The following is a 27,623-nucleotide window of genomic DNA, read 5'->3' on the forward strand; positions in this document are numbered from 1 at the left end:
TGTAGCCTCCTCACGTGTTTCGCAATACAAAATAAATTCACGTAAACTTGAATCATTGCCCAATTTTTCGCGAGAATAAGCTAAATAAAACTGTAAAAACGTGAATATTTAAACATCACATGATAACCCCGAGTGAATGCTTTGGAAGGGCGGTACCTGATCTTTTTCCTGGTCGACTCCCAGGAAATTGCTAGAAAGCAGATTTTATGTTATCAGGAGACCATGGGCTCCTGATGTTATTTGAGCTGCCAAATTTTATTTCGTGCAAAAATGAGAAAAATCTTGCAACGAAATCGATTGCAATACATCTTGAGAATTTTTTTTTTTTTTAAGAAATCCCTGTTGATGACAGCCTGCAGTCGACGATAATGGACCTGGGCGGGTAATGCATATTAAATTTTCTGAAATAAATCGATCGCCAATGGACCAGATTTGTCAATTGAAAATTTCGAGACCTCAGGACTGATTCTGGCCCAAGACCTTTTTTCAGCCTGATTAACACTTTTTTCCAGTCCACATTAAAAAGTGGCTTCAAGAATATCACGTGAAAAGTTGTCGTGCAATTATTAAGGTTATTGTACAGAAAATAGTACAAAGGAAGACACAATATCCCACGGCAACAACGCTAATTGAGCATATCTTTAAGATCACATCTCGCTTTTTACCTGAGATGCTGAACAAACTGTGAACCCAAGAAGTGGACATTTGCCAGAACTTGTCCGTCATCGTCAAAAATATCGGAATTGCCCATAGCGGGAAATAAAAAAGATCTTTTTCCCAGTCTCAAAGGTCAAAGCCTTATGTCAATTACACTGATTTAATATTCTGCTCACACACGAAAACCTATTTTACGCAACGAGACACATATGCAAAAATATTCATCGCATTAGCACTGAAAGCCTATCATCTGTTTTCAGAGAAGAAATCATCAAACAATTTTATATTTTTGGAAGCACTTATGGCGAAAATCGTGCCAGTGCGCGCGATGCACAACTCCGCGCGCGACCAAGCTTGCTTCAATAAGAACAATTAGAGCATTCTCGCAAATGAGCTTTTTTTACTTTTTCTCGGGAAAAGCAAATAACATAACAGAAAACAATATTGTTTTGGGAAATAGATACTCTTGTTCTCTTGTTGATGGCAATTAAAGTGAAGTGGAGAAAGAGAGCATTTTAATATCAAGGTCACAGTCCCAGGAATCGAAAGCCGATAGTTTCTTATCCCTAAACATGAAAGAAAACAAACTGAGCAAAATGCGAACAAATCGTTTCCGATTTTCTTTCAGTTAATACAAAGCAAGCCGATATCGGCGCACACTAGCGATCACTTTTTTCTCTCATACAGTTTCTACATCTGAATTATCATGAACAGTCAAGTTTGCGTTCTTTTCGTTTTCGCCTCACGCGCGTTTTTGCGCGCGCTAGGGCGTGCTGTCACAACTGATATGGGCCTGTTTTGACCCGACTAGAGCCAGATCTGATACGAGGAGGAACAACGACCAGGGGCCCGTTTCTCGAAGGTCCCGTAGAGTTTTCCCACCCGGAAAACCGTAGCCAAATCTCAAACCTTATGATTGCAGAGCTGTTTTATTCACATATTCTTAATACGAAAAGTTTCCGGGGCTTTCGAGAAACGGGCCCCAGACCGCTTTCCATTCCTTCTCAGCTCTACTCTAACGGGTGGCCAACGAGTGTTTTCTTTCTCGTGTTCAGTCCTGATTCAAAACATTTAACTTTTATAAAAAAAGGCCTAGCCTGTTGTTGGCGGCTAAGAACTCAAAACAAAAGTGAACAAAGGCACTTTTTAGGAACTTTTAAGACGTAACAGTAAGGCTTAATGGAAATAATAAAGCAACCGTATTTAAAAGGAAATATTGCATAACCAATGATTTCACCGGTTCCATTGCTTCCATATAATTCTACGCCCGAGACTGTGGATTTCGCCAACACCAAGAAAACAATGTTTGAAGTCTATGCACTGAATCGTGCCCTCGTTCTTGACGAACTTTGATTTGGTCTTGACGGTTTTCGTATTCTGCAAAATTACATCATACTTAAAGACCAACGATCAAGATAAATGAAGACGGAAAACATAACTGAAAGCTTGTTTAAACCTGAAATCTACACCGAGTGTTTGTGAATTAAGTTATACGGCGCACTGTTGGTAGCCTGCGAACGCAGACGTATTTCCGGCTGTCGCTCGTCTCCGCCGACAGCCGGAAATACGTCTGTGTTCGCAGGCTACACTGATGGTGTCGCCGCGCACTTTTTCACCATTTGTCTTAATTAGTTAATTAAGTTACAACTGGAAAGGAGAAAAAAGGTCTCTCGTGGTAATCACCCTTGATGAGTCAGCTCACTCGACGTACAGAACAAATTGCTTTATGTTAACATAGATTTAAATGCCACAGAAAGAACAGAAATAGATTTTATGTGTAATAAATCAAAAGCGGGGTCAACTATAGCCAAAAGAGTAAACACTTAGCTGATTATATGAGGTAGACAAACAAAACAATCCACAATCGTCTACGGGTAATTAAGGAGCACTCAGTAATCCTTATTTAAAAATATAAAAAATATATATATATATATTACAGTGGAGGTCTGTATTTAGAATGGTGTTTTGTGACTTATTAAAATAAAACTATGCAGAAGTAATAAAGAAGAAATTTTACCACTAGTATGAGACAAAAAAAAAATCTGAGACTTCGATAGGATATGAACTCATGACCTCCCAGATACCGGTTGGGCGCTCAAATAGATGTACCGTGTGGAGAGAAAATTAGAAGGCAGACGGGCGGGGATTTAAAGAATGAACATCCAGTCAGGATAGTAGCAAGTTACATGACATCACGGCATAAGGCAACCTCAGACAACAAAAGATATTTTGTGTATCATACAAGTGATGGTCATGTGAATATGCTTGAAAAACAGAAGATGAACTAAGCGGGCGGGAGAGGGTGGAAGTGGAGGTGAGGGAAGCACTATTAAAGGTCTCTCGAGTTGATCAATGACTAGTTTCAACTAATCCGGATCAATTATGAAAGATAAGATTTTGCTTTAACAGGAAAATCCCGGATAAGACTAAAAAATAACAGTTTGAAAATTATTATACCGGATAAAATAAATAAGATTATTATATGGTAAGGCAAGCTGAACACAAGAATATCCTCCTTTGCACATGATAGATTAAGTCTAGAGAACTTTGGATTCTAAACGCCCTAAAACACCTTGATCATTCCGCGATACTTCTCAGCAGAGACGTCAATGATCGTGTAACTAACCCACGCACCGCGCGCGGACGCGTGAAGCACGCGCGTCTCGCACAGCTCGAACGCATGGCATCTTCACGGTAGGGAGCGGTGGCTTGAAACAGCTTGAGAACAAGCTGGAGAAGACATTTTTCGCGTTTTTCTCGTACTTGGATACAATAGTTCTATAAAGACCCTAATAGAGATTTAAAAGGCGATATCTGTTGCCAGAATCACTGTTCGCTTGCGACAGATATCAATTTCCTTCCGCTATCGGGAATAGGGCCCTTAACTCAATGTTTTCGTGAGGTTGGGTCAAACGTTCTACGAATTTAAAAATAAAACTTGACTACTGCAGTGACTTCATTTTACAAAAATTGGCGTAGTACAATGAACAGTTGGGTACATTGTCGAAGATTGTGCGAAGAAAACATGAACTCTTTGTTCTGTTAAGCATGCAAGAACAATAATGCTAATAGGCAAAAAGTCAGAGCCAGTTGACCGAAACGACGTACTGTAAACTGTACACAATCATTAACATAAGCACTCTCTCAGTTTAGCAGGTATCTTGACCCAATAGTCGCTACTGTGGTGGGCAACTTATCATGTCTGATGCATAAATAGAAAACCTCCGTCACTTGTGCGGTTTTTTCGGATAAAAGTTTAAAAACTTTAGAGCATACTTCTCGCCACTTTATTCCCTGGTAAGCGAAACACGCATGAATTCTTTGGGTAATACGTGTGAAAGACAACTTCACGCGCGATGGATCAATAATAAAAGCGACAAAACAAAGTCATTTCTAAGAAGAACGACTCCATTCAAAATATTCAACTCCTGAAGTGTTTGTAAGACTCATGCAGGCTATTTTGGCCATTCAACCAAGCATTTTGTTTTGGACGCCAAATACGCCAACGCTCGAAACTAAACGTCCTGACGCTGCACTGTGAGTCAATCGTGAGCCGCCATGAACGTTGTCCTGGCAACGTCAAGCACCTGCCTATGCATAACAGGTGTAAACGGCGAAAGAGTAAAGTGTCAGAAGTTTTGTCTTTCCACTTACGATCACTTAGATTTTAGCATGCAACTATTCGATTAAAAAAAAACAATTTCTTATCTTAAAAGCTAGCGACCAAAATAGGCATTTTCGGCTTTTGCGTGGCTGTTATTCATTGACTTCCATTATTCATAAAAATATAAATATAAACATCACATTTGAACCTAATAAAGCTGCTTTCGCTAGCAACACTTACGATAAACAGTTCATTTCTCATTGATTGTCGATATATTACAATCAGACAGGCGACTGGCCTGAGGACAGTCACGACTCGGGGATATTACGATTTACAATTAAATTCTCTGAACTAGAATACATAGAAACGTTTCACAATCTGGTAAAGAGAATTGATATTCTAATACCGGGGACTGAATCTGCTCTGTAGGACAAAACCTTTCCTTAATTAATGCAGATTGAATTTTCATGCTCCTTTCTATCGAATGATAAAAATAGCCTGATGGGTCTCTTTTCAGGGAAACTGCCACGTTGATCATTACGAAAACCAACCTTTGGATATGGTATTACAATATTAAAGTGGAAATCAGATCTCTTTGACGGTATTCTTTGAGCTGGTTAAAAGAAAAGGTTTATGGCTGTAAAGGGTTTTTAAAAGCAACATCATCTATCATGCCAGTTGTTCGAGCACTCCATTTTCCCTTGAACACTCTCAATATGGACGTGTCACCTTCATTTTAACACCTGCCCGGGAAAGTGGGCGGAAAAATGGCTGCCATTCAAAACAACGACAAGTCTGCAAAAAGCTGTCTAAGAATCAGACAAGAAGACTACAAACAACATTTCTTTCCACAGACTTATTAATGTTTTATAGAAACATTCAAATACAAAATCCACAGTAATAAATAACTTCTGTTGACACGTAATTTACCAAACAGTACGTACCTGAGTTTTGAATATGTACATTAAGTATTTTCTCTTTAAGACTCATACATGTATACTCCCCATTTAAGACACGCCAGTATTATCATACTGTCAAATCATAGTTAATAGAGGGAATGGTTAAGAAACTTGGCAAAGTTCTTTGTTGTATGTTTTTGTTGGCTATTTGGGGGGTTGACCCTGCAGAAAACCTGGCAAAATACAGAAGGATGTTATGCGTGCTCACACAACTAACCAATAGAAGCATTGCAATTATGTAATTCACGCATAGTCAATAAGCATAAAACAAAAGATGAGCAGGGTCAAGGACTTGATTGTTCTCTTCTCCTTGCTTCTTTGATGTTTACCGGGCTTCGTAACCATTTCCCTCCATTAACTATGGTCAAACCCATCCTTTTATGTATTTTTCGTTCTAAGTCCTGACTCTAAGAACTCAATAAACCCGCTTTTTCCATCAGAAGTTGCCTAGTAAAATGATGTAAAACGCAAATGCGGGTGCAAATTTGTAGTTGACGAGTTATCAGAAATGTTCGGATAGTCATATAGGGGACCTTTTTTTCTCCAGAAAGCTACTTGTTCCACCAACTTTAAACAGATAACCAACATCAGAGTCACAATTGAACAATGTCACCCAACTCATACTATATCTCACCAACATCAGTAACCGTGGGCGCAATATGCAGACGTACAAGCACTATTCTGTAATGACCTTTGTACCTTTCAGTGTCGGAGTAAATACGCAACTGGTGGATGGATTCCTTTAGGGTGACCATATAGTTCATGTTGCCTATAAGCCCCTCTACCTCCATTTCAAAACAAATTTTCCCTTCTCACGTAAGTCTCTTCTGCTCTGTTTTTCGCATCAAGAACGTGACGCGCCAATAAAGCGACCTTACCGTGAAGAGCTGTTTTCTAGTCTTGCATTTGCGCAAGTTATCGCTGTCGGTCTTCCTCGTGGTGATAATGCCTTCTGCCCTCTCTCAAAAAAGTCTCAAGTCTCGTTTCCGCGTGTTTTGAGCTTGTTCAAGATGCGAACACAGTGTTCCGACACCACGCTGTCGTTAGTCCGCGCAGTACTGGGAACCGATGAAACGCTGGATTGCTGACTGCTGGCGCCAGACATCCGGGATCTTTCTAGGTATCTGAGAAGCCGTTGTTGTATACCAAGAGAAACCAGCACCTACAACGAAAAACACGACAAGGCGAAAATAAACGGCAGTTGCCTTTACGTCATAGTACCACTTAAGAATTGTTTTCTGGCCTACACAACGTGCTGCTCGGGTTCGAGCGAGAAACTCCAAACCAATTCCCACTACCCCTACAAAACAACAGCCAATCAAATAACGTTGTGATAATCACTCGGTCGGTGTTCAGTCGCTCGGTCAGTCTGTCGGTCAGTCGGTTTAATAGTTGGCGACGCAACGGAACAAGCAACTAACTCCTGAAATACCACAAAACTGAAGCCGAGATCAAGAGATCTAGATCTACAAATCAAGCAATCTGACAAACCTGTCTACACCGTGGGTTTCTACAGAAAAGTCTCAGCGTCTTCAAAGCGGCGTCCTGAGGCTCGATATGGCCGTCATTGCAAGCCATGTCAAGAACACTAAAACAAGACAGACGTTCAATTTATGTCGGTCTACAAAATTAAGCGTTCTGGTGAGAAACTAACACCTAAATTGTCAGAGAGCAGTTGACCACTGCAGCAGCACATATATATGGGTTATTGACCAAGTGTGAGGTCAAGATGGCTGGATATTGATCAAGTTCTTTTTATGGACTCCGTCTCGGTCCATAAACTCCCAAAAAAACAGAACGAGGCCAATATCCAGCCATCTTAACCGAACAAGCTTGGTCAATAAAGGATTTACTATATGGCTTTCGGGGAAATTTTTCTTGCGGGACACGGCGGGTAGTCCCGAGCGGGCAAGATTGCTCTATCTTGCCCGCTCGGGTAGCCAATCACAGCGCAGGATTTTATTCATCATGCGCGCTCACGGAGCTAGCCATATAATAAAGATATATACTAGTAAATCAATAGATTGGCACCAAGGAAACACAGAACAGGGTTGCGAAAAGCGCGGGACGTGGCATGAAGCGGGAAGCAAACTACGAAGGATGCACGAATCAAACTACGGAAAGCGAGGGAAATGACGGGGAAGCAAATTATGGACAGCGCGGCAAATGTCGTGGGAGATTGAGTTTGGATTTGCTTTTGATTAGCTGCGTGTCTAGTCCAAAACTACCTTCGCTTTGCCAATATTGAAGAAGATTGGGAAGAATTATGAGGGGCAAACTTGAAACATTTGAGAGAACCGTGACGATTACGATTAAAATATCCCACCCGTGTGGTGCTTGTGCCTTGATGAGTTGCTGATACAGTAAGGGCGAATGTCTCACCATGTTTCCTAGAGCGCCTGCAAGAGAAATTACAAAAAAGGTAAGACACAGAAATGAAACCTTTCACCAGTAAGGTCTAGTAAGGAGACATGACAAGAAAAAGCTCCTTCCGCAGAAACTTTCCTGAACACTGAGTTTTATTAACCAGTCAAAGCACAGCGACAGCACTCGTGAGCGTTACGAAAATTGTTACGGCACGGTAAAGACACGTTATATAACTTTAAAAACCACGCTAATGAAAACCATTACGTTAGTAATTCGAAGAGAAAGCTGATCCGATCGCAAAAGATCTTTCGTATCACGAGCGACTGCTACTGTCAAACTTATTGTTTCCCCTCCCTACAAAGTCATATCATTCAGGTAATCGGCTATACAAAGTTCTTACCGGCAGCATTCGCTCTTGTTCGAGCTACCGAGTCCGTGAGTAAGGCAACCAGCAGAGGTACAGCAGGGCTCAGTTGCGTGTACAGTGAGTCGCTGTGATAGGCAGCGTTACCAACTGCGAAACTGGCGGTCTAAGGAAAGACAGAGAAAGACTTTTTAAACAGCATATATGATCCTACGTTTCACGCTCAGAAAACACCATTCACCTAAAATAACAGACCTACGATAACGATATATGACTGCAAGCTTTCAGCGAAACGCCAAGAAAAGATATATTCCAAAAAGCCTTTTGCTACTCTTTAAAAGCAACACAGAAGAAATGGTTGAGTTGCTTGAGAATAATCGTGCACGACACTACTTGCCATTGCTTACCGCCCGTCCAAGGAACTTTCTTCTTTCGCCACTAACACCCATTTGCAAACCCGCCTAGCAAAATGACGACTGCTACCACGTTTTCCCGCCAAAACGGGAGCCAAAACGACATCGGTTCACTTCGCATGCGCTCTTTCACTATTTTTAAATCTAGTTTTCCTACATCGTTTTTGTTTTAGTTCTCCCCTCTGTTCTCGTCCTTAACATCTAAATCTGCAGGTCTCTAATAACAACAGCAACAACAAACAGTGTATAGAACAAAACTAGTCGACCAAATCACCTTGCGCACATTAGAATCTTCACTCTTCAAACAGTTTATCAACGTCGACAACAAATTGGTTCTGCAAGCAAAGGGAAAACACTCAAGCACATGAAACGCTAAGAATGATTTGGCAGTTGTGTAAATTGGCATCACGCATTAACGGAGCGCAATCTTATGGCGAATGGTAGAGGAAAAGATCTCAAAAGGTAAAATTCCAAAGCAAACGCTTAAATTCACTTTCGCGAACTGACGAACGAGAAATGAAAATCTGTGAGTGTAAGAAAATAGAAAATACACAGTAAATAAGTGATTGCCAAAGAAAAAGACAAACTGACAAGGAGTAATTGCAGGTTTAAAGAGAGCAAATGCCGAAACCCGTTTTTTAAAACTTGTTTACTTGATTTAGAAACACTATAGAAGCACTGAATAAATTCTGCTAGGAATTTCGTCCGCGTTTCTGAGGAATATAGAATATAGCTTTATGACAGTCATGAAATAGCGCTCCAGAATATAGGGAAGTTGCGCTTCGTCCCTGTATTATAAGACTGAGACAAATGCCCAAAACACGCCTAAATCGATACTTTACCTCTGAAGAACCGGACAGAAGACAGCAGAATGCTTCAGTATATTACCCAACATGCCACAAGCGTTAGCAATGATAGCTGCGTTCGGGTGTGATAGAAGATTGTACAGGGGCTCGTACGAATCTGAAAGAGAAGTTGAATTAAACATTACACATGCGATTGCAGTCCAGCAGAAAGGTCAGACCTCTTTCGAGCGAGGAAAGGAATTGGGCGCGTAATTGAGGAGGTTCGCTTACTTGGGGGAGAGGAAAAGAAGACTCCCATTCTGCAGCTTTCTCAAACTTCCCTTTCTCCCGTATACCCATACGTAATCCCCTAATGGAGAGCCCGTTCGTAAGCCATCTAGTTTTGGAAGATTACTAGCCCTCGTTACCACAACAACGTACATGAAAGCTGGTCTTCGGCAGGGTTGGCGTACTGGTGAGAGCGCTCGCCTGCCTGCAATGTGTTCCAGGTTCGATTCCGGCCCGGTGCCACATGTGGGTTGAGTTTGTTGACGGTTTTCGCCTTGCTCCGAGGGTTTTTCGCCGCATTTTCCGGTTTTTCTCCCTCCAAAAAAACCATCATCTCCTAATTCCAATTTCACTAGGACGGAGGAACCGCAAGAAAATCAACTAAGGCAGATGTGGCTTCCTCTCTAAATATTGTAATTTATATTTTGCCTATTTATTACTTTCCTTTTATTGCGTCGACGCATTTATTTTGCCAAATCAAGACTCCTAAGCCATTTGCAGAGTGTCAGCCAAAGAAGACAAATGAAATCGCAAAAATGAGTTGAAATCTTTAAAAAATTCTAACATGTTACATGTTCGTACAGGTTTTGTGACATTTAAGGTGCATCAAAACTTCAAAATCAAATAAAACGATTGCTTCAACAACATGAAAGTGTTTTACGTACCTATTAAAATATTCATATTTTTCACAAACCCTAGTCTACCAAAAAAGCGCAAAAATTTCGTTCGAATTTATCTCACCTCCGTCGCCTTGCAAAACTTTCGTAACCAAGGAAACATACTCCGAGGAACTCCGGGCAACATGACTCAGTATCGTAATGACGTCACTCAGAAGAGTAATAGAGTTATCCGCTGACACCAGTGAGGTTAGGAAGGACTCACCCTGAAATAGGACAAACAAGTTCTTTGATCAGATAAGTACATAAGCAAAATGTCGATGAAATCGCAACAGTGCTTTTACGTAGTACGATTTATTGTATTACGTAGGATAGTTCTAACTTCTAAGTCTGTGGACAAAATCCTAATGTGTGAGTATTGAAATGAAAGTTATTTATCAGCATTTGTATGTGGTACTGTTAATTATGCTGTTCAAGGTTTTTCTAAACTTTAAGTCCGTGGACGAAACCCTCGTTTGCGACCAATCAAATGAAAGCTATCAAGAGAAGAAACTGAAACACCAACGGGAAACCTTTACATTCCCCCATATGATGACTGGGTGAAAAGCAAAATCTTCAAATTCCAGTCAAAGAGGACCTTGTGTGTGGCAATACAAACACAAACAAAGGACTAAACAGATTGGCTGAATTTTTGTTACCTTTTGGTTTGTAACATCTCTTGCCAGCTGTGTAACAAAGATCTCATCGCTAAGTACCAACCGAGAAATCAGACCTGAAAATGTAGAGAGAAAAAATATAGATTAAGATCTGTTCCTCGAATTTAAACGCTAAATTTCAATTATTTCGAAAATAATTAACTGCTCTTTGGGTCGTTTCTTTTTCGGAGCTCTGAAAGAAATATTGTGAAGCAACTTCTGAGAAAATCGAGTGGAGCCTGTGGCAAAGAGCTTTATGCGAAATCGAATAAGCAATTCATAATATGTTAAAGGAGAGAATTGGGTATAAAATTAACCAAACAGGGACTTAAAAAAGACTACATTGAGGCTTACCAAGTGGAAGTTCCAAGTCTTCCAAGGGCAAAAACTTGGACACAAACTCCAACAAGTTAGGGACAAGTCTGTACTGATACAAAACACTGAGGAAAAAGTAAACGCAGAATCGCTTGTATTTAATGCATCATCTATGAATGCTGTTAAAAGCTACTACAGACGACATATAAACCTCTTTGCGATAGAGACATCAAGACCGACCTTTACATGGGTGGGTAACAACATATAATCACATCAAGACATTTTCATATAAGGCAGGGGCGACTCCTTAGATTTTTCCACCACACAGCTAGACCATACGAGAAAAGAATAGAAGGTCATATCAGAAAGGTGCTAATCAGATTGTGTCACAAGCTACTCAGATTTTTCAACCCTCCCTACAGTAGACGACTCCATGACGTTCTTCCGCATACTAGTCGGGGATCAGTGTTTACAGAGGCAATATAACTAGAATACAACTACCAGTCTGACCTTTGGGTATCGTGCAGAAGATGTTCTTCTACATCTATGGCAAACGGAAAATAGAATATCTTGATTATCTGCAAGAGATGTCAATTAGGGATAAATCAACGAAATACCAAACTACAGTAATTACTCTCTGGGTGTAGTTTCCATATACAACTAAGCGGGCAGAAAGAAAGGAGAACTTAAAGCACAGTACATGACAAATTTGATGGGAAATACAAGCCCTTCTATGCCCTCTAAAAGCTAGTTCCAAGACTTCTTGAGAAAAATAAATGATCAAAATCGCAATAAATAACATCACCATTAACACAAGGGTAGGGGGGAAACGAGAAAGAATGTGCATGTTGTCGTCATGAAGTGTTCTGACTAATTGCAACTCCGATTTTAGTTCATTTCAGTTCCAGGTACCATTCATACACCTGATTGGTGAGAGGCACTGTGAGAGTAAAGTGCCTTGCCTAAGAACACAACTCAGTGACCCCCACTGGATCCGGAGTCCAAAGCATTTTAAAACCATTACGCAATCACGTCCTGCACCTGTCCAGTGAATATATCCTGTGTTTCTTTCTTTTTTTTTTTTGACACACCTCAAAGTACCAAAGAGTTCCCAATGGACAGCCCAGTAAGAAAATAACGCGAGCGTTTACGAGCATTCCGAAAGTAGTAACGCCAGTAAGCTTGGCGTCATTTTAAGCGTTTTTACCATGCTAGTGAAGGCATTGAGCGCTTCTCCTGTGTCTTCCCTTTTATTTCCATGAGTGGAAGAACCTGCCAAACTGAAAGATGAACAAAATCAACAGAAAAAACGTACAGCCATTTGTCGATCTCTTTTAACTACGCCCCTTTTCAAAATCTCGAACCTTTAACGGAGTCGAAATTAGCTAAAGCCTGCCCTACTGCAATATTACTGTCCGTGTTACTTTCTATGAAGCCATACCTTAGGTTGCACGATTAAACTGAAAAATCAATTTACAAAATACTTACTGTTTAGAGAGTTGTTCCACAAATGGTGTTGTAAGCATTTTGCTCAAGCAGGACACTGCATCTGCTGGAGGTTCAACGAGCTTCTCAATACTTTGAACTGGAGTCTGCAAATAAAAAACAATCTTCTTGTCTTGTAAGGGATTTAGGAAGTACTATATCCAAAAGCACGGACCATTATACAGTAAGAAAGGAATGACAATAGACTGAAACGATCCATCTGTCTATCAACTCACTTCCTACTTTATGTAACCTGCACATACCTTGGTAAATAAGAAGTGTGTTATGCGTAACACACGCTGCAAACCCTGATATGACAGAATTCTCCACTGGACAACGCCCACTCTGATATCAGCTTCTTCTTCGGGCATTACTTCTATATCACTGACAAAGAATCAGGAATAAGATAATTACTCCTGAAGGAGTTTCAAGGGTGTAAGGCAAACTGTTGCAATTAAGGCGAGTCACTTAAAATTCAGTTTACTAAAGCTTGGGACTTTCAAAAATGCAACATTCGGAGATCGTAAGAAGAAATATAAATAAAGATAACAGCTCGAGATCTCACACAGCGGGATACTGTCCCATTGCACTACGCACACAATATTTTTAAACCAGATATTTCATTACCGTTTTCAGCAAGGAAGACTTCGGTTTTCAAATCCAAGCAAAACGTTTTGAACTGAATTTTTTTTTATAGGGGAAACTTTCTTCTAGATGGTCGAACCAAGTGGAAAAAATCGTTTTCATAGTTGGTCATCTTACCCGGTTCCTGGCCCTTAATGAAACCCCTGCATGGTTGTAACTGACTTTGATACCATACTGAAGAATTAACTTGCCTGGATTGGCAAATTAGAGGTTTAAGTCCGCATCATGTACACTTACCTCAGAACTACTGATTCGTCTGGTGCCATGTTAAGAACGACACCAACTGCAGACCATAAACTGTTCCAAAGAATGCTGTCAGCTACTCGTGAAGATGCCGTGGAGCCATTATCCTGAAACAAAATAAATCATCTCGCACTTATTCACAAAAAAATTGTTGCAAAACCTCTGCCGATAACTACGAATTAAATACTGTTCGATGTAACGAGATGATAAGTTCAAAACCGGTCTCATCCAGCCCTTTCAGTGCTTGATTAGCTTTTTCTCTGTAAAAACTGTAATACGCACAACAGAGTTTTTCATGTAACCCAAACCAGAATAAAAAATCTTCAACATTTCAAGATGAGGTCCACTGATCCTACAACCTTTGGTACAAGCAACAAGACTGCAACTTTGAGACTGCTTGAGCTACTTTAGAACTAAAAACCATTTCTTTTGAATCCAGTTCACATGTTTTAGGCTGTAGATCTTTGTTCAAGGACTAATCAAAAACATTTACACCTGTAAAGAGCAATTCAACAGTCTCACAGGACTCGTAAAAATTTGTCTCACAGAGTGAACAGGGTCATCCTTCCGTGCCAAAATACTGCCTTTTCCCAGCGACACTAACGCATTCAAAAATTTCTTTATAAACCTCAAGGGCCGCAAGAAAATAAAGAGTGCAGGGACTGTATTTTGCTTTATCAACTACCTTTCAGTGATCTGGCAAATTTTCGAGGAAATTTCAAGGCCTGAAGGAGCCACAAGTTTGATTTATTTCAAACGTACACTGTACTTCACTGCAGACTGACCTGGAAGATATATAACAGACAACGAGTAACAAGAAACAAACCTGAGTCAGACAATGCTCCAACAGTTCTACAATACCATCCAAAACACCGCCATTAACACCCACTAGCATCAATGGTTTCTGAAAAGGAAGTATCCAAGCAGTCAATAGACTAATTTTACACCAGGCTTAGGGAAAACATTCTACTTTGGTAAGGTTTAGGTCTATTGAAGAAGTCTTCATCGGGTTTCCAGAGGGTTTCCCCTACTATCGCAGAGTTTCTTTTCATATAAACTCAGCACAACCATTTTCACAGCTGGATGGAAAGATGCAGCATTAAGGCTACAAAGACTTGCCTCAGGACACGGCAAAATGACCCCTGCCAGAGCTCAAACAAAGCGCGAGGATGGTCACTGACTCTAAGTTACTCCTTGTTTCCTAAGAATTTCATACCGATATGTGCAACGAATCGGTTAATGTGTACCCAAGTGCTGTAGTTAAAGGCTATCTACCCATGAAAAAAGCCGTTCGAAACTTCCGGCCGAGAGAGTCTGCTAAGGATTGTCCGAAGAGTTAGACGAGTCACGCAAGAACAAGACCAGATCCAAACAGTTTGTATGAAGACTTGAAGAAAGGCATAAGAGGAGATTCATTGTAACTTCCATAGTGGTTTTTAGGAAAGCTTTCCATTACTAACCTGTGGCAGCCTGGCCAGTGCCGTGGAGATGACATCTAAAACCCGTTCAACTTGATCAACCAGTAGTCTGGGATCTGGACTGACAAGTTTGGCGAGCAACATGGCAGAGAAAGCTTGGATCACGAAGTCATGTGAGCCGGTAAAAATGGAAGCAACATGATCTGAGCAATCAGAAATCCTACAAAAACAAAACAATTGTAGATGCTTTAAAAGGAGTGAAAAGGAAAACTAAAACTACAGAATCTGTCTTAAACACAAAATAATCAAAGTAAGGTAATAGCAAGATTTGAGGAATGAGAATTTCACGAGAGCTATCTCTGTCAATCTCTCAAGCTGGAGGAGCATTTCTCAAGCGAGAAATAAACCCTTGACGAGGACTCCTAAGTTGGCGAGCGCCACCGAGAGTACATAAGAGTTTCAGGAGAAATGAGAACGAGAGCTTCAATTCTTTATTACTGTTGTTTTTGTTTAGGCTGGGCCTTACATAGCTTTAACAACGATATCTGGTAACAACTCAGACGACTAGCAGTCTCTTTCTTTTCCTTGCGTGGAACGCGAATACAGGAATCCGAAGCAAATTTTAAAGAAGAACGTCCGCCTCATTTCCTTCTCGTTTCCTTTCCTAATTTGCATTATTTTTGAGATTTTCAGTCGCATGCAGGATTTTAGAAACAAAACTGACTGCTTGTAGTCTAGCAACAACTTACTCTGCAGGAATCTCCTCTACATTGGCTACCATGGCACACAAAACACGCAATACACAGCACGTATCCTCGCGATCTGAGTCCTTTCCATTACAACTTGTTAAATACTTGCTCAGTGACGCTAGCCATTTGGACTGTCGCATAAGATGAAGGCTAAAGTCTCTTGATACCACACACAGTTCAGCGACAAGATTCACAACACACAGAGATGACGCTGTATTGTGCAGAAACTGATATACAACATCCAGACAGTCTTCCCTCGGTGGCTGAAGAAGTTTTTTCGCTACAAGGCTTGCTAAGTTTCGTTTTGGACTTGACTCAATAGCTGAGTCTTTGGGTAAGGTCACTAATACCGTCACTGTTGTCACAGCAACAATCTGAAGGCGCGTTACTCTTGCTTTCAAAGACGTAGAATCTCCAATCGCACCTATTTTGGGTAAAACCACACACAAAATTAAAGAAAAAAATCAGAAACACAAAACAACCTTTTAACAGTATTTTGCCAGAGGATAGCCAACAAATTACAGCCTCAGTGGAAGCGCGCCTTACGGCCACCCCGTTAATATACGGCCACCTCATTATTACAGCCACTTTATTCTGGTCCCGAACAAAAGCTCAGTCACTCATTTTCGTATTTAAAGAACCCCTTTTAATACGGCCACCCCGCTATTACGGCAAGATTTCTGTGGCCCATTGGTGGCCGGAGTAACGGGGTTCCACTGTACTCATTTTTACTTCCTCAACGATAATATGATTTATTTTATTATACGAAAAGTTGGTTTCCATGCCTCCCAAACTGTACAGAGTTTTATAAATATTGTCACCTTTGAGTCTTTGTACAGCGTTTGGTTCCACAAGAAGAGCTCCAATGAGGCAATCCACGCTCTTTATGTCACAAGTAACAAGATTGTCATAAAACTCTTCAGATACTGCAGCATCATGTCTGTCAATGGCATTACAAATACACTGAACACACTGTTTAAAAGAGAAACAGGAGAAAAATCCGTTCAAAGTACATACAAAGCATCTCGTAAGTCATATAAAAAAGAAAGGGAGAAAAAAACATCAAGGTACAAAGTAGTTCTACGTCGTTACAAGATTTTTTTTTTTTTTCTCAAACGTTCAAGTAAATACTACATAGAGAGGTTTTCAATTGTGCCGAAAGTAATCCGGCAATTACTTTGGTTTTGATTTTACTACGGTTTTAGATTGGCTGAGAAGTCTAATTTGTAAGTTATTGGTCTGGTTTTGGTTTTACTTCACTCAAGTGAAACCCGCTCTATTGTCAAAATAAGAGTATAAAGAAATATTGGAGGCCCATCTTGGAGACGATTTGGAAGCTCAACAGGAGTATGGAATGAAGTGCGAGTCATGTAATTCCACGGTTTACAATAACCGAAACATTTTTGTTTTTCTATGGAGTGCAATGCTGAATGTTAAAATCATATCAATGTAACACATTTTTTTCACACACACCTCTAAAGTAGCTTGTCTAAGATTCAGTTCTTTGTCCTGGCCATGTTGCATTAGTGTTGGTAGACATTCCACAAGGTTCTTTCCACAACTTAAAAGGGCAGAGCTACAAAGGAAGGAGTTATACAGTCATGTGGAAGACAAACTGTGCGGATATATATGAAGTGGTGAGCCTTTTCTACTTAATAAGAACCTTAAAACGGTTCGAGAAAATTTGTTAAAACCTTCCATGGAAATTGCGGCATTCTTCACAGAACTGTTCTTTGGACATCTTCTTTGGAATTCCGTCGAATGTGGCCGTTGCCATTCTGAACCGGATGGAATAGGGTTAATTCGTTATTACGACTTAAAGTTATCATGCACAGTGGAAGAGGACTGTATTTGATAACTTGGCTTTTCTCAGGAATACAGTATCGTGCAAAAGTAATACAAACTAAGTTCGTCGAAATTGATTCGTTCTTTATTCGCGCGAATTTTCCACGAAATGTCGACGAATTTTTGAAAGATGTTTCGTAGCGTTCTAAGCGAAAAATTCACGATCTTTCTCGAAAATTCGAGATAGCAAAATTCGAAGCAGCGAATTTTCGTGACATGAACCGGCATGAACGACATCGCTGAACAAGCGTATGTAAATAAACTAATGAACAACATTTTTTTTTTTTCAAAAGTGGGACATAATAATGTCATGTTTTTACCTTTCTCTGCCGGCATCACTGCTCAAAAGAATGATGTTCTCAATGAAAGCTGTTGTCACATTCAGTAGATCCACAATAACTTGTACTACCCAAGGTTGCTACCAAACAAGAACAACAAATGCATAAAATCAAGTCAGAGTACTCGACATACTCTTTCAATTAAAGCAAACCAATGTTTGATTGACAAGTAAAGGAGCTACGTCACGGTTTGCACATCTTGAAAAGTTTAACCTAAATTTTTCAGGTTCTTTGTTTGTAATCCGTGTTAATCTTCTCCATCGTTAACCGTCCTTATTCCTTAATTGTTTATTATTATTTCATGTTTCTCTATCCTAGTAAACTACTATTTTCAGGTTTCCTTCGATTTAAAGAAAATTTCCTACGTGGCAAAATATCTGAAATACCGTTAATATTAAGTGTGTAACAGTGTGTAACGATATGTAACAATATTAAACTAGACAACTTGATTTAAGTTGTCAGTAGCATTAAGTGAATTATGTTTAGTTTCCAAAGAAACTGTTGGCCTGGATCTGTAGTGTGTAAGTAACGCCAAACAAAAGGAAAGGCAAATTACTCTTGACTGATGTACAATCATGTAAATACTAACTGAAAGTTTGTCATATATTGGCAATCAAGTACACTAAGTGTTATGCAGTACAAGTGATTTTTACCTGAGAAAGACCTTGCTTTTTGATTAACTGTATTATGAGAATGACACTATCCGAAGGAATTCCGACTGAACTTGAAAAGTTTAGTTTCACTTCAGGAGAGCTATGCAAAAGACATGTTGTTAATAATTAATAGTATGTGAAATCAATTACATGTTTTGAGAACTATTATTTGGCTGTGCATGTCAAGGCTCTGGTCTAAGAAAAATTAGGCGGAGCTCAAAGGCTCCTAACCACGAAATCCTGGATTTCCAGAACTTAAGCTTATGTGAAAACAGTTCTAAGTTTTTCCAGTCACCTAAAGGCAAAAGGTAGTGGCCTGTGGCACCCCAGCACTGCTAGAGCACAGCCCCGCACGTGTTACAAAAACATACCAAATCGACATCCTCTGATTTTTATCAGTCCATTCTACCTCCCATTGAGAATAGAGAATTCAACTTACCAAGGAGTTGTTAACAAACTTCTCAGAACTCTGAGAATTTGTCTCAAACGAGATGCACCCTCTAACAGACCATCCAAGACTTGACCTGCCACAGTCTCTAGTGCATCCTGTACTTTGCTGATAAAGGCTGAATCAGTCATCAGTTTCTCAGTAATTCTAGCATCTTCTGAAGGGTGTCCTTTTTGAGTTGCTCCACCTGTGGAAGCTTGTTCTGTTACTTCCACAAGATAGTCCCATTCTTCTTCACTATCCAGTCCCTCCTAGAAGTCGAAAAATATGTGATGCATGCTAAAACTTCTAAGACTTCTAAAGCTGTTAGAGAAAGTGTGACTGAAAGATGCAATATTTGAACTTCTTGGATGTATACACTGCACCTGATAGTTTTTCCTCATGCTGGCAATCACAAAATAATAGCTGCCAAAGCAGTCAGTGTAAAATGCAGACTGTGGACTGCAGACTTGCAATAAAATGCATCTAGCTTGCATTGGTGCATATAACTGGTTGTATATAAGACACTTGTAACTAGGTTTGTCAAAATATGTGCGACAACTGAAGGAATTTTATAGATTGACATTGAAACTCACTTGCCCTCCATAATGCCTCTCTCCCTGCCTTCTACTCTTTTCCTCACGTCTCTTGACAGCAGCAGCCAAGACTTGTTCAATAACTGATGTCTCTCTCTCATAGTCATCACTTATTTCATGTCCTGCCCTGTCAGTTGCAACCGGCTTTTCTTCTAGCTGCACCTCCCACTCATCTAAATATCACAATAAAAAGTCAGCTAGGAGATCATCAATTTAGTGGAGCGAAGATCCATCAGGGATGGGGTGGGATAGAATAATTTTAGGATAAGATAATTTATTCAATGCCATACAGGGGGTGGTTACATGTTTGACAAGTTAAAATTACTAATGTTCACATATCTATGTAATTAATTTGGTCGAGTCTAAAAATAGTTAAATAAATAAATATGGTCATTGAAATTGTAGGTATGGATTACATCAAGCGCAATTACTGCTTTGGCAGCCAGCAAGAAGATAGGGATAGGGATGACAAAGTATTAGCTCAATTGCACCTTTTCTTTTGGAATTTTATGGACCAAAATATCTAATAATTTATTGTCAGTATTACACCTCTCACCATCAACAGCTTTTTCCTGCACAACTCTATCCCTCTCTTCAAGCTCCTCTTTAGTAGTTGTGGGCTTTTTTGTTCCGGTATCCTTTGCTGAGGAAGGCTTATTCTTTGCTGTTACATTACCCTGAGCTTTCTTCTTCGTCTCCTGCTTTCCTTTCTCCTTATTCTCTTGCTTCACTTCAGCCCCTTTCTGATTTTTTGGCTGGGCCCCTTCTTGTTTCTGTTGTAGCTTTCTTATCCATGATGGTCGAACCTCTCCAGTACTACTTTCTTTCTATATGTACAGTATTAGTTGTGTAACAGAAAATAGATTTCAATGCATAAGTAAGGAATTAAATTTATTCACAACTGTAGCCTGTCATCACCTTTCTTATTCCACAACAAATGGGTCATTGTCTAAACAAATCATTGCCAAATTTTTGAAGCCTTCTCGACTATTTGCTGAACAGTATAAATTATGTACCTTAATGATCAACTTTCACTATTATCAATAATAAACCATTGTCTATTTTCACACTTAACAAACCTTGTTTTTCCCTTGTTGAATTTTTCCCTTGCCTTTCGTAGTTTTTCCAACAGTGCTAGCTGCATTTGAGAGCTTTTCAAACATCTCTGGATCACTAATCCTTTCTAATTCAGCTTCTAAAAAATCAGATCATGGAATTGACTTACAAGCCTACTAGCCAGGATGATTATATAATCATCTCTACACAGAACTGAGTGACAGCAGCTAATTGTAACTGTGATCACAAATGAAATGTTACTACTCTGAATAAATTTGTTCTTTCATATAGTATCCAATGCTTTCAACAAGATTTCAACTAGGTGGCTTTCGTGGTGAAGCATCCAGCAGTCAAAGAGAGCAATTAGGGATATCCTTTTTTAGAGGGCCAGTTTTTGAGGTAAACATTATATACTAGTTGAGGGTGGTTCACAAGAGAATAACTGCCAAAGCACCATTGGATCCTGGGTCTTATTGAAAGCACTGTCATCCTAGTTGCAAACATAAGGCTATGGAACCTACACACGAAGTTAAACTGATGAAAGGAAACTAAAACTGACCGTTTATTCCATCTGCCACAAATGGATGCCTTAGCAAATAAGGCCAGGTAAGTCTTTTGTTGGGGTCTTTGGTTAGGAGACCTTGGAGAAAGCTCTGAAACATACATAGTCAACAATGATTAACAGCTTGTCTTTAACAACCTTATTCCTGGGGAATATGAATCAAGCAGTGGCGTCATCTTTGCCTCTCCTACCCCAACCTCCATACTCTGACAGTATTAAATCCACTTCCTATCCCACATCTACAGTGTATTTCACCACACCCCCCTAACTCCACCCAACGTACAGAATAATAATAATAATAATCGAATATTTCCTCAGGATAACCGTTCAGTACAAAGTACTGTTATCAACGGGGTCCTGCTAAGAATTAAAACTAATAAACAAGAATTATTAAGATATATAAAATAAGATACATATTAAAAACCGTTAAAAATACAATAGAAATTACAAGTAATAATCGTCTAAGGCTTTCCTAAATAAAACTCTAGAATTAATGTTTCTTAAACTTAAAGGCAATAAATTAAAAATCGAGGCACCTAAAAAATAAAAGCTACGGCGTGCAAAATCCAGTCTGACTTTTGGTAGTTTTGCAGTTTTCCCATTGTTGCAAGTGTTTAAAGCGTTATGATGTAATCGGTGAAAATAGTCTTTAAATGGAAAGCATGCAGTTCCATTAAGGCAGTCAAATACAAAGCAGCACGCTCTTTTTTGTAAAAAGTTATCAACAGTTAAAAATCGAAGATCACAGGTATGACATGGTTGGAGCTTTCCAAATGTCAACCAAATCTACAGTAGGTAGCAGATAAGAGGAAAGGAGAAGAGAAAGGATGACAGGACATGCAGTCGAGTATAGGGGAGGAGAGATCAAACTGACATTATTTTAATCAACAACAGTGATGCTGAAATCCCTGCTACAGAAGCAAAGGATTACCAAACAATACATGTATAAATTAACAAATAATTTTATTATTAATAAATTAAAGCAAACTAAGGTAGTGGTGTAACCAAATATCCATCTATCATTAGATACTGATTCTGAAGAATAAAATAAGTTTTGAAAGTTACAGGGCTCAGCTTGTACTTACCTGAAAATCAGGGCTCATGTTCTCAGGCCACTTGACAGTATCCTAAAAATGGTGAAATATCAATCATTGATTAAAAATGAACCTAACTATCAACCTATTATAAAGAATGATTATGATACAAGAGCAATAACACTGAGGACGAAAATTATGATATATTTGTGGTTCAATTTTACCTTTGGCATTTTCCTGTTTCATATATACAGTCACATGCACCAGAACAAAGGAAAACGCCAAATTGTACCAAGGGTAAAATTCAATCACAACACGTTCAATCATTAAAATTTTCTGAACAGATGCCTTGTCTGATTAAATTTTGCTTATCGTGGTGGAAGTTCTGTTGGTCATTGCGATGGTGTTGACAGTGATTGTTAAAGTAGCAGTGGCAGAGTTTAAGGTGGTGGCAGAATTTCCTCTTTTTTGAAAATTTTTATTTGAATAAATTATACACATTATTTAGAATACTAACATTACTTAGTACAATACTAACATTACTAACAATACTAATATTTTCTAAACAATACAAACATTGCTTTCAATATTAATACTACTTACAAAAGTGACGTAACTTACAATACTAACATCACCTGCAATACTAAACATGCATACTGTATGTAGAATATATGGCAGAATCATAGAATAATCACTGACGATACTGGTAGTTGTAAGGATATTGATTTTTGTAATCCATCAAATATTTTTGCTCGCACACGAATGGTCTAAACGCATCACATGACCGAATATTTCCCAGCTGAAACTGGGAAATATCAGCGAGAATATTTCCCAATTTTTAAAACTGCACATGTCGCAAAAATATTTGAAGGATAATAAACAAAATAGCCTCCATTTGACTTTGAAAATATGCTCAGATATTTGTCCTTGGACATTATCTGTTCCTCAAAGCTCACAGATTTCCTCGAGCTTTGCTCTCCGAAAACAGTTCGCTCCGCGAAACAGATAATGTCCGCGGACAAATATCCAAGCATATTTTCGTGCCAAATGGAGGCTATTGTTTGTACATAATATACATACAGTTGGACCCTGCTAATTCAAACTTGGTTACTTTGAATTCCTTGTTATTTTGAACTCAAAGCTATTTCCCTTGGATTTACCCGACAATAATTTACTATGGGCTATGTCAAACTTGTTTTCGTTTCCCCAGAGAATTTGAAATAGTGGGGTTCAACTGCATATATGCCGGGTTTGTATGACGCATACCCGACAGATCAGGTTCACCAGCTGAAAGATGCTGTTGGTATAGAAGGGAGGTGTTCCAACAAACAGTTCATATAAAATACATCCTACGGACCTGCAAAACACGAAATAAAATTTAAAAAATATATATATGTTGCTGTGTCAGTGATTAATTTGAAGCAAAAATTAATTACAATGACTAGCAGTGAGTATCAATGTTGTACAAATTAATCATTAAATATATTATTTATTATAATATTTCTTCAAATTAATCATAAAATTACAATAGCCTCAAGCATGCATTAAATAACATGTTTATTTTCTATGACTAATATTTAATAATTAGTACTAACAAAGTAGTAAAAAAAAAACAATTATAAAAATACATAAAACATATTTCATTTCAATAAAGTTTACCATCAGATATGGCTATTAGATGTGTTTATTCTCTTAAACTGAAGAGACAGACAGTTCAAAAAAAATTACACACCAGAGATCAGAGTTGTGATCATATGGTTTCTCCTGCACCAATTCAGGAGACATGTATAGTGGAGTTCCCTAAAAGGAATGGAAAACAGAGGGTTTCAACAGCCTACCACTTCAGCAGCTCACTTCAATTCTGTCACACTCTCACAGCACATAATACAAAGGGAAAACAGCAAATTAATACCATTCACAGAGATCAAGATTAAACAGAGAGATATACATCATCCTGCATTAGCAAGTTAGTGGCTGATGAATCAAGAGAAAAACTTCCAGTCGTCTGTAGCATGCGTACAGATCTGTCAGTATGATTTCCGGACTGGTACTTAAGTTGTGACTGTATTACTTATATTAAGGAATGGATGAAGGGTGGAGACAGAATGGAAGGTGGGAAGTGTCCCCAAAAATTCCAATTAATTTTTTTAAAGGGTTTATTTGCTTTCCATTGATCACCAACTGGTTTCCCTTTATAATAAGTTGCTCATTGAAATGGTCTAGGAGATAATAAAATAAAACTAGTAACCTAAAAAATTATTTACTTGTACCTTAATTGATGTCAATACAAGGGTGTTTATACTCATAGCTCTTGCAAATCTAACAAGGTTGAAATAATAGGCATTAAATACAGACAGTGTAAAATGTGTTACTTATGAATTTAAGAATCTTGTTAACAGTTCTGGGCTCTTTCTTTCAATCTAGTTCAGGCTCTTAGCCAGATGGGTGTCCAGGCGTCCTGTGGACGGCCACTTTTCAAAGAAAATTGTTTAATTTTTCATATGTTGCCTTATAGCTTGTTCATTTGAGCAGACCCTATAGCATCTTTTGGACACCCACTTTTCAAATTCTGGCTAAAAGCAGGCTAACAGCCTGATCTAGTTTCATAAGTTTTACATTTAAAATTGGCATGACCATGGAAATAAATAGAGCCAATTGTTAAATTCACTTATACATATTAACTTAATATTAAATCTTACAACTTTTTAATCGAATGAAGTAGTTCTCTAGACTATACCCTTAGCTACTATACCCAAAATCACAGAGCTTGACTACTCCTCCCTTTCCAAGGAGAATGTTTTGTGGTTTCATGTCTCTATGAAGAATCCTGTGAGAGTGCAGATAGTACAAGGCCTTGACAAGTTGGCAGGCAATCTTTCTGACCTGAAAATTCCAAAGATAAGAAAGTCATTAGGGATTTGTCAACAGTGGTCAGAGGAAAACAATAATTTCATGTAAATTGCACACGCCTATAAAACAATGTTGCAGGAGTCCACCATACAGTCACAGTGTCCTAACGGTTGATGCAGGGGCCTCAAGTCTATGTTTAAGTGTTAGCTAGAGCTACTGTGTAGTGTTATAGGGAATGATCTTTGACTTTCAAGGTGCCTCTCCTCACTCAAGACTAAAATGTGTTTCTCAGTGACCAGAAAATTGTCAGTGATGCCTTTAGAATTACCTGCTACAGACCTAGGAGAGCACTATTATTTCTAATTGTGTAACACTGTACTATGGGTCTACAGTAAGTGGGTGTTTTTTGCCTGCACCCAAGGTAGTCATACTGTAGATACTGAGTTGTGTCGGCCTAAAAGGCCATCTGTAGGACACTTATAGACTGAGCGAGAACAGATACCACGGTGTACATGTACAAACCATAAGTATTTATTTTAAAAAGACAACTCTGTTACCTGCTGTTCTGGAAGAGAACCATCATCTTCTAATACCTGGAATAATTCTCCTTCAGCGTACTCTGTTACAACACAAACCTGTTTCAAAAGAAATCAAACTATGTGTTGAAGAATTTCAATAAATTATGACAAATGATAAATAATTTTATTGAGAGCATGAGTAGCTAGGGAAGCATCTTGGCCTTCAATAAAGGCGACATAAATTAACAGCAACTTGTCATCACTTATTAATTGAAGGGCCCTTTATTAATGTCACTGTCTTACAACAAGACAAAGAAATTAACAATGGGCGTGGGATTATGGATAAAACAGTCAAGGTTTGAACCCTGGCTGAGGACACAGTGTTGTGTTCTTGGGCAAGACACTATGCTCTCACAGTACCTCTCTCCACCCAGGTGTATAAATGAGTGCCTGGGGATAACCCTGCAATGGACTAGCATCCTTTCCAGGGGGGAGTAGAAATACCCCTTGTCACTTCATGTTGCACAGAAACCAAAGGTAACTGCCAGCCTAAAGGGCCACTTGACTTGTACGCAGACTATAACCTTTTATCATCATATACTGTGGACCTCAAAATTATATAACAGACCTCTTTAGGTGTTTCAAAGGAGTCCAGTAATTTGATGATGTTTTCATGCTCTAGGTTCCTCATGATGTCAATTTCCCTCTGCAAATTCTTTAGCTCTTTTTCAGATCTGCCAACTTTAGGAATGAATTTTAATGCCACAACCTAAAAAAAAATTAATGTGATTCAAATGAAAAATTTTAAAATTATTGAGCCCAAAATGTAAAATCTTTGTTATCTCCTGTATGGTTACACTGTACATGGGTCACTGTGTACATGCATAATAATCTTAAAGGATTCAGTGCAGTGGTGTACAGCTAGTGTAGTCTTTGGAATATATAACAGGTGTGATAAAGGCAATGCATGAGGCATGCTGGCCTGTCAGATCTGCCGATAGACCTTGACTACTGGTTGGCATGGCAATTGTTTTTTACTTTTATCTCCTAATTAGGAACTATGGAATAGTTAGAGTACATCCGTGAAGTCAAATTTAATGTAGAATACTGTAACTATTGTGGAACTAGCTTTACACAAAACGCCATTTGGTATATGGAGTACTTGCTGGAAGTGAAATTACAGAGAGTATAAGTTGATAGCATTAATTTTTTTACGATCAATGCAGTCCTGTAGCTGGAACACACACACACTTGGCAGATGTATACAAATGATCGTCTTTCATTGAATTAGCAAAACCAAATTGGTATCGCCATGTTATGCATGAGGTATTTGACATTGGAATTCATGGACCTGATCTTAAGCTATTGCGTCAACGATCAAACCACCTTTTTGCTGTCAAACTTTGAAACCTTCAACAGATCAACGTAAGCTTACCTGCCCACTGTATTTCTTTCTACCTTTGTACACTTTTCCAAACGAACCCTCTCCGATTAGCTGTAAAATGTGATAACGCTCCATTTTCTAAACAAAAATAGAACCTCAATCTATTTCCCTGAGCTTTTTCGTGATTATTAAGACTGGAAAATCGCACTTAATTTCGTAGTCAAACATCGCCGCCATTTTGAATGAAAAACACTGGGGAACTGGAAACGAGGTTGTCCGTGAAAGCAGCGGTAAGGGAGGGGACGGTAGGTCAATGTACTTTTGAAACTGTTTTGTAACTACTACTTTGTTTACAAGCCATACTTCCATTAATAGTATCAAGCTGCAAAAACCACGGCTAAGTATCTAACAAGATGGAGAAAAATGAAGAAAGCGGTTTTAATATGCTAGACCATCTGCCATATGTGAACAGCAAACACAACAGTCGAAGCCTTCTCATCCTCCAATTCTGCCCTTCCCCCCCCCACCCTGTTCACTGTTCAGAGTTTTGTATTCTTTTTGACCAATCAATGGTAAATGGTAAGTTGTTGGAAGGTGTGATAAGCAAATCACTTCACTCAACAGCAGACTTCAAAGGAAAGAAAGGCTTTCCACCTCACATTAACCACAGGTAGACCACTTTATGTGTTCGTGGTTAATTATTAACCATAAACACATAGAGTGGTCTGCCTGCAGTTAATTGTGAGGTGGAAAGCC

The 27,623-nt window shown here is 39.0% G+C and overlaps 1 protein-coding gene across 3 annotated transcripts; it reads right to left on the reverse strand.

Annotated features, from left to right (window-relative positions):
• Positions 1-1,159: 1,159 nt before the first annotated feature.
• Positions 1,160-27,390, reverse strand: LOC145463068 (serine/threonine-protein kinase 36-like). 3 transcript variants are annotated; one of them, XM_081446783.1, is made up of 34 exons: positions 26,919-27,390; positions 26,112-26,252; positions 25,523-25,600; positions 24,868-24,998; positions 24,386-24,434; positions 23,848-23,915; positions 23,382-23,472; positions 22,167-22,208; positions 21,079-21,172; positions 20,543-20,658; positions 20,020-20,290; positions 19,464-19,636; positions 18,880-19,139; positions 18,441-18,540; positions 17,770-17,867; positions 17,078-17,180; positions 16,426-16,576; positions 15,605-16,028; positions 14,898-15,075; positions 14,264-14,341; positions 13,432-13,544; positions 12,813-12,933; positions 12,553-12,656; positions 12,272-12,344; positions 11,575-11,642; positions 11,104-11,189; positions 10,753-10,826; positions 10,179-10,320; positions 9,207-9,327; positions 8,639-8,699; positions 7,988-8,117; positions 7,547-7,619; positions 6,712-6,808; positions 1,160-6,382 (listed from the first exon to the last, which is right to left on the reverse strand). In XM_081446783.1, exons 1-34 carry the CDS (start codon positions 27,000-27,002, stop codon positions 6,194-6,196), a joined length of 4,182 nt encoding a protein of 1,393 aa, XP_081302909.1. In that variant the 5' UTR covers positions 27,003-27,390; the 3' UTR covers positions 1,160-6,193. The 3 variants fall into 3 exon arrangements, with proteins under 3 accessions (XP_081302909.1, XP_081302911.1, XP_081302910.1); XM_081446784.1 differs by lacking the exon at positions 1,160-6,382 and having other exon boundaries at positions 6,722-6,808; positions 7,603-7,619; XM_081446785.1 differs by lacking the exons at positions 23,848-23,915; positions 24,386-24,434; positions 24,868-24,998; ... (1 more) ...; positions 26,112-26,252; positions 26,919-27,390 and adding an exon at positions 23,954-24,360.
• Positions 27,391-27,623: the final 233 nt, after the last annotated feature.

Source organism: Orbicella franksi, chromosome 12, assembly GCF_964199315.1.
Source record: "Orbicella franksi chromosome 12, jaOrbFran1.1, whole genome shotgun sequence".
Taxonomy (NCBI): domain Eukaryota; kingdom Metazoa; phylum Cnidaria; class Anthozoa; order Scleractinia; family Merulinidae; genus Orbicella; species Orbicella franksi.